At 36.4% G+C, this 7,701-nt stretch overlaps 1 protein-coding gene across 1 annotated transcript; it reads right to left on the reverse strand.

Annotated features, from left to right (window-relative positions):
* Positions 1–1,436: 1,436 nt before the first annotated feature.
* Positions 1,437–7,333, reverse strand: LOC141250286 (uncharacterized). The gene is made up of 15 exons (XM_073669922.1): positions 7,133–7,333; positions 6,898–7,055; positions 6,690–6,813; positions 6,496–6,593; positions 6,293–6,406; positions 6,116–6,176; positions 5,896–6,045; positions 5,701–5,811; positions 5,462–5,629; positions 5,262–5,375; positions 3,743–4,319; positions 3,040–3,184; positions 2,342–2,372; positions 2,195–2,250; positions 1,437–1,650 (listed from the first exon to the last, which is right to left on the reverse strand). The coding sequence occupies exons 1-15, from the start codon at positions 7,331–7,333 to the stop codon at positions 1,437–1,439; spliced, it is 2,322 nt and encodes a 773-aa protein (XP_073526023.1).
* Positions 7,334–7,701: the final 368 nt, after the last annotated feature.

Below are 7,701 nucleotides of genomic sequence, written 5' to 3' on the forward strand. Positions count from 1 at the left end.
CTCGATTTCATTAGTACTGGTCTAGCAATGAATTTTAATCGCTTTATCAAGGATTCAGACAGACCATCTGTGTGTGAACATGAGCTACTGGATGCTCTACACCAATTCCAATGGACATACAATAGTCATTGAAAGTTTGAGATGTGCATTATCAAGCCGAATTTTCTTTATGATATAATCCGGAAACTATGTCCTCAATGGGATTATTTGAGCACGTAGCTTAGCAAATGCAAAATTTCTTGTTGATAATAGATTTACACGTGACCAACATGTGGATGCATCAATTAACACCATAAAATATCGAAATGGTCCACATGGTGGAGTAATTGGGTCCACATATATCCCTTGGATTCTTTCCAAAAATGCAGGTGTCTCACTTGCTATTTTGTTTTTGGAAGGTCTTATAATAAGTTTTTCGATTGAGCAGGCACTGCAATTAAAGTCATTGGACGATAGGAGCTTAATGTCCTTTAATAGGTGTCCAAGTGAGTTCTTTATGACTTTATGCATTATCAATGACTTTGGATGACCCAAACGGTCATGCCACAAGGTGAAAGCATTTTAGTCAAATGACCTTATTTATTGTTGCATTGACCTCACTCGGATAAATATATGTGTAATATAATCCAGAGGTATGTCCTGGCCTCCTTTCAAGGAATGTACTTTCGACCAGATTCATATCTTATGATGCACATGTATTCTTTCCCATTTTCATTCATGGTTTCCATATAAAACTCATTATGATGCACATCCTTGAAACTTAATAAGTTTCTTCGAGATTTACTCGAATATAGTACGTCATTTATAATAAATTTTGTTCCTCTTGAGAGTATAACAATAGCTCTTCCAGAACCTTATATGAGTTTAGATGCACCAGATATGATGGTGACATTTCCATCATAGGATTTCAATTGAGTAAAGTACTCTTTATTTCTCAAGGTGGTATGCGTCGTTGCGCAGTCTAGAAGACATTGCTCCTTCCCATCGAGTTTCACTTTGGATGAGTTTATCCTTTCTAAGATATATGTAGAAAGAGTTTTCAAATAGTAATAAGAAAGGAACTTCATATATATTACACATCAATCACCAATCTTACAAAGCTTCAAATAAAAATACATAAGTGAAATAAAAACATAGTGCAAAGAAATAAAGTTTTTAAATTACATAGATATTTCAATGTTTTATACGGTAAAATCATCAATATGCTCAAAGTCGAGAAATTGACCATCATCTTGGCTGACAAGGTGTGCATTACTTACACATGCACTTTCAATGAAGTTGGGTCTCCATGGCCTTTCCCTTTTTCTTCTCATCTTGGTACAATTTTACCAGATGTGGAGCCACATTACATTCTCTAGCCCAATGACCAGCTGTGCCACATTTTGACAAGTAGATTTTTCTTTATGGTTGGGTCCTTTATGACCCATCCGGACCTTTTACTTGCCATTCCCCTTAAAGTTGTGGTAATCATGGTATTTATAATGGCCTTTACCATTAACACCATGACCTTCACGACCACGACCACCACGGCCTCCACAACCGCCATGGCCACCTTGTCCACCACGACCGTCACGACCACCGCCCTGCCGTTTTTGTTGACCATATGTGTCAGCATTCCCATTATTGAAACCCATTGTCAACATCGTTAGCCTATGGAGGAGTCATTGAGCCGGTAGGCCTCATATTATGATTTATCATCAATAGCTCGTTATTCTTTTTCAGCCACCAACAATACTCTTAACAAGTCAGAGTATTTTAAAAAAATTGTTGTCTATACTGTTCTTGTAGCAACATGTTACACGGACTCATGGTGAAATATGATTTCTCCAATATTTTTTCTTGGGTTTTTTGTTCACCGCATAGTCTTGACATAGTAGTGATTTTATACATAGCACTACTATATTCACTTATGGATTTGAAGTCCTGAAACCTTAAATTTCCCCACCGATGTCTTGCTTGTGGGAGTAGAACATCATTTTGATGTCCATATCGCTCTTTTAAATTCTCCCACACTTGCAAGTGACCTCTCATGAAACAAATATTCAGTCTTAAGACTTTCATGTATGTGGTGACGCAGAAATACAAGAGCTTTAGCCTTTTTCTTGTGATGTGGTTTTATTTTTTATCTACAATGGTCTCCTCATGTCCATGTGCCTTAAGGTAATACACAACATCGTATTTTCATTCTAAGTACCTTTGACCAGCTAGGTCAATAATTTTAAATTCCCGTTGCTTGAGTTTTTCCATTTTCTACAAATTGTGATATCAAATAATATTAATTAGTATTTTCATTACTATATATATGGTGGAATAATCATCATATGACCAGAAAAAATATTGCCAAGGTCGTGTTATAATATCCTTTCATGTCCCTATAGGTATATAAGTTACAAATATACCATGTGATTAACTTCAACATTTTGATATGTATAACATATAATCAAAGAGAGATGAGAAGAATAGTAGTCATACAGTTGGATAATGCAAGGAAGTTATGAAAGTATACTTATGACGGAAAACTTTAATACCGATTATTCTCTTTTACCCCTTTATATTTACGACCCCATCCCCCATTTCATATGTCCTTATTTTCTTCCTCCTCGACTCCATTTTCATTCTCCCCTTCCATTTTCTTTCAAAAACATTTTTATGGATTCCGATGAGAATTTTCGTCGGTTTAGAGCTAATAATAATGGGCTTTTAACCGAGCTTTTCATTTGTCTTGTATAATCCTGATTATCACTACATTCCTCATCATTTTGGTTTCAAAAACTCCTACGTGAAATCATGAAAGAATTTGAGGAGAGTTTAAGATGAGAGACTAAAAGAGGTAAGTAATCTAGTATCTTGTTTGTCCTTGTTTTAGATCTAACAATATATTTCTATTTTTGGTAAAATCGTTTTGGATCTAAGAAAAAAATCGAGTTTCTAATGTAGAAGATCTTGTATGTGGGCAATTACAGAGCATACTTCTCAAATCGATTTTGTAATAGCTCTTATATAAAATGGTTGTGTTAATAAAGGAATAGAGTTTTATACCTTGATGATTCTTGATAAGTGGTGATTAGAGACTCGTTGTGCTGATAACCTGTTGTGAAATGACTAAGACAAAGTGCCTTAATCTTGATTTTATAATAGTTAAGGCAAGATGACTTAACCTTGATAAATGGACCACTTAAAACAACTTTAAGTATTAAGAGAGAGGAAAAGAGATCAAGAACTTTAGAAGTGTATTCTTGCTCTTGTTTTGTGTGTGAAATTTACAACAGAGAATGCCTCTATTTATAGGCCAAGAAGATCACCTAATTCTTGACTAATTTATATTATCATAAATATAAAGTAAAGAAGAGTTAAGAAAGTAAATAATTCACACGCTATTAACCTTAATAATACATCTTCATTTTCAAACTTTGAACATGATCTTCTAAATGTTTTCTACTTCTTGCAAGCTAAATAAATACATCAGATACTTTTAATAATACTCCCTTCATCCCATAATATAGTTATCATTTGCTTTTACACACTTGCAAGCCAAAAAAGGGACTAGCTCAAATTCTAGAAATATTGATGATACTGCACATTGCACATCATGAATACCCTGTACCTCATACAAGGAACTAGTGCTGGTTCAAGGACTAATAGGAAGGGTCAAATTTACTGACCCAGAACTATATACTGTATGTTACTATGAAACAGTATAAGATGAACAATATAGACGTAAGATTCGACTCCCCACACTAACTTGATTCCTTTTGCTCCCCCGGAGTCATTCCTTCAATTGGAAGCGTACGTTTCGACCCCTCCAACGCAACACCAAGGACAATGTTTTCCTCCATTACCGGCCTGGTAGGAGTCGATGATGCAACGGTAGACGACGGATTGTCAGTCGTCATATCACCGCCATCCTGCTTCTTCATCCCTTGACTAACTCTAGGCTCTTGTGACAACGGCGAAGGCGTTGCGTTTGGTGGAGGTCTTGATGTTACCACTTCGTCTTCTGTGTCCTTCACTGCTGTTACATTTGGCTCAACATCATCTTTCTCCTCACTTGAAGGAGTTGATTTGGCTGGAGCCTTTGGTTTGTTGACATTGCTGATTTTGTATGAAGAGTCGATCAGCAAAAGAGGGCGGTGGGTATGATCTTCGGGTCGGGTAGTGTCCGGTTCTGCTCCTGTATATACTCTCTGGATCGTTCGTATAGGCGTCGCTAGACGTGCACCGTGGTGTCTTATAACCCGTAGAAGATCCAGAAGTACAGCTTCTTTGACACATAGGTACTCCTCAAAATGTGATGTTTTGACAAAGCAAGACACTAGTATCTGCAGTCACATTATTGACATGTATTAGTATTAGGTTCTGTTAAAATTAGACCTTAAAGTTTAATAATTTTGCAGCCGAACCTCGTTATCCAGATAATGAACATAGAGTATTAATTTGTAGAATAAGAATCCGGTGAAAACAGCTCTTATGGTGTGAAGTGCAAACTTTCTCGGGTACACATATAACACGCTAATGTTCATATATAACACGCTAATGTTCACATCTAAGGCGATAAAAAAATCACCCAGAAAACGTAAAAAAAAAAGAAAAAAAAGTTCACCATTAATTACAAAAATGCCACCGCGTGGATTCATTAAAAAACCCATCTTTTAATCTCAGCCCTCCATTTTCTAATCTAATGGCTCAACATTCTTCACATTTCACACCATAAGGAAATTCACATCGGAACTCACCTCTTAATTTGTAAATCTACTAAAAAAGAAGGGAAAAAGGAAATTTTGAGTTATTTACAAAATTGTCACAATGTCATTTTTTCGTCAATTTCTTTTCTTAGTAGGTTCATAAATTCATACTCTATGTTCACAATTTAATACTCCCATTTCATATTCTGGATAGCAAGGTTCGGCTGTGAAGTTTTTCGTCAATTTCTTTGCAACCGAACCTCGCTGTCCAAATAATGAACCTAGATTGTTAATTATGAACATAAGTATGAATTTGTAAACTTACTAAAGAAGACGGGAAATTTTTTTCCGGGTTATTTACAAAATGGTCACCACGCCACTTTTTCATCACTTTATGTTTTTTAGTAGTTTCACGAATTCATACTCTATGTTCACAATTTAATACTAGCGAGGTTCGGCTGCGAAGTATTTGCAATTTTAAGGTCTAATTTCACCAGAAACTTTCTCTAATTGACATATGTGCTTAAAAGTTAAAACACTGCCTAATGATTGTATGCCGGGATTACGATATATACTCACACGAAGAGCCTGGCTTTCTTGATCAACATTGTCTAGAAATATTCTTCTATGTAATCTTTGCTGCTCCACTTGAGGGTTTTTGGCCAGAACCTTACGCATATCGGCTACAATGTTCTGCATTAAGTAAAGATCACTTAAACCACCAGCGTACTTTTAAGTTTTAAGGTGTGATTAGTGGTTGAATAAACTTGGGACTTCACATTAATCTTGTTGACATCCAAATGACTGATGGCGAAGTGGGTCTTGATGCGCCAATGAGATTTCTGAGTGAGGTTCCTCACGACACTGACTGTAAATTTGTGATTAGGAATATGAACCGCCTCACGATCATCCCCTCTGATAACGGTTGGTGACCACCAACCAATATGCTGAAATGGACTTTAGTCATATATTTAATGATTAACTAACCTAATTCCGGAAGATGTGTAATAAGACTGACCTCAACCGTGCCTGATACTTCATATCCTTCAATCTTAGTTTGAATCCATTCATTCAAAACAAATGGGCGTGTTGTATGAATTATCACACTTGATAGGAAGTTTGTGAATATCTGCATCCATAAAACAAACAAAGGTTAACATATAACAGACGAGCTCGTGCAGATTCTATGTAAATACAAGAAAAAGATTCTTACCTCTCTACCTGCGAGTGTCAACAACACAGTTCCAAGCCCACCAGCAGTTAGCCATTTCTGAGTTGAGAAACCTAGCAACTCCATGAACAATGAAACCGCACCCACCCATACAGCACTGTATACAGCCTTGCTAGCAAAGTCAAACCCCATCTAGAAACAAATACCGAATTCATATTACAATTTTGCAGCTTTATAGAGAAAGTAAAAAAAACTCACATACTTTTCTTGCGTCATTTGAGTCATTTGTATCTCTGAAGAACTTCTGCAGTTGCTGGATCAAGCTGTCAAAGAACATATGGCAGTCCTTTCAACATCTTGCACATTGCACTATAAACTCAGAAGTGTATAACAGATATGATACCAGAACATTGAAGAGTATCTCTGACTGAATACTCACCTTGATAGGCAATATCCAAGAGCCATGACTGTAGATAATGATCTTATGAAATTAAGAAGTCGTTGCTTCACAACACGGCTTGCTTCTGTAGGCAAAATCATAGGATCCAACGCTCTGAAATATCAAAGGAAATGAGCGCCGGACTACCAATATAATTAAGGTAGGGTGAAAAACATTCAAGTTTATGAAATAGAAAAGAAAACCTGCATATAAGCATTGTTCCAATCCATATAAGTAAGGGTTGAATATACGAGGTTGTGATATAGTCTGTACTACTCTTATCCCAACTGCTATCATTCTTCTACAGTAACAGAAATTGACATTGTCAAAGCAGATTCAACTAGGACCAAGAACAAAAAACAAGTTAGGAGTTGCCGTAAAATAAAAAGAATAATACATGAAGAAAAGTTTTCATGCTTAAGCGGATAAGTGGTCGAAGTCCCCATGCGGCAAAAGAAATGATAACTATGGCAGAACCCAACTTGACTACAACAGGACTTCCTGATACATTGCTGAAGGCCCTGCACAATATTATGATGAAGTTTTGTGCATAATTCTTAGAAATCTGCAAGGAGAATAATTACATTGATGAACTACGCACACACCTGTTAAGATTTATAGCAACAATCTTTATTATCGAAAAATCAATTCCTCCATTAGGTACAAGAACTGCCCGGCAAATGAAACCCTTGCGCTTTATAGATGGCGAGCTTCTCCTTTCCCCTATTTTGGTGGGAATATATAGGCTCCAAGCATCTTTCATCTGAAGGATTAAATCATAAACTTATAACAATTATAAATGACATTTAGACAAGAAGTGATAATCAGGTATAAGCTCACCAACTCATTTGATGAAATGAAAGATAGTTGCCCTTTCCCCGTGACGCACTGAGAAAGAATACATTTGTATGAGATATAAGAGTTGGTAAGATTACTGGTTTGTATGAGAAACAAGTGCACAACCTTGGCTTGCTTTGCATGAGAGTAAACACTACCAGTTCCCAATTGATTTGACAGTTGCAGTGACGATGCAGCTACCATAGTTCAGTACAACACTGACTAAAAAAATATGGCTTGGCAGACGAATTAGATCCAATCCACCACACACGTCAAGAGGTTAGCTACAGATAAAGACTGATACGAGCACTATCCTTCCCTGTACTCAAGTAACCTGGCTGGAATGAGTTAGCTCTTGGCTGGAATGTATAAAGGGAACTGAGTTAGCTCTTGGCTGGAATGTACCAAGTGCCACTAAAATTCGGAGTCAACGATTAAGATATTAAGCATCAGCATTAAATTAATCCATACACTTAGCACTGTTTCCACATATATTATTAGTAAAGGACTAAAAGACAATAGAAGCAAAATTGTTAATTAGATCAATCAAATCGCCGCGTCTTTTAAGCATA

Source organism: Phyllobates terribilis, unplaced genomic scaffold, assembly GCF_046119375.1.
Source record: "Phyllobates terribilis strain yellow unplaced genomic scaffold, ASM4611937v1 Scaffold_5539__1_contigs__length_50921, whole genome shotgun sequence".
Taxonomy (NCBI): Eukaryota; Metazoa; Chordata; class Amphibia; order Anura; family Dendrobatidae; genus Phyllobates; species Phyllobates terribilis.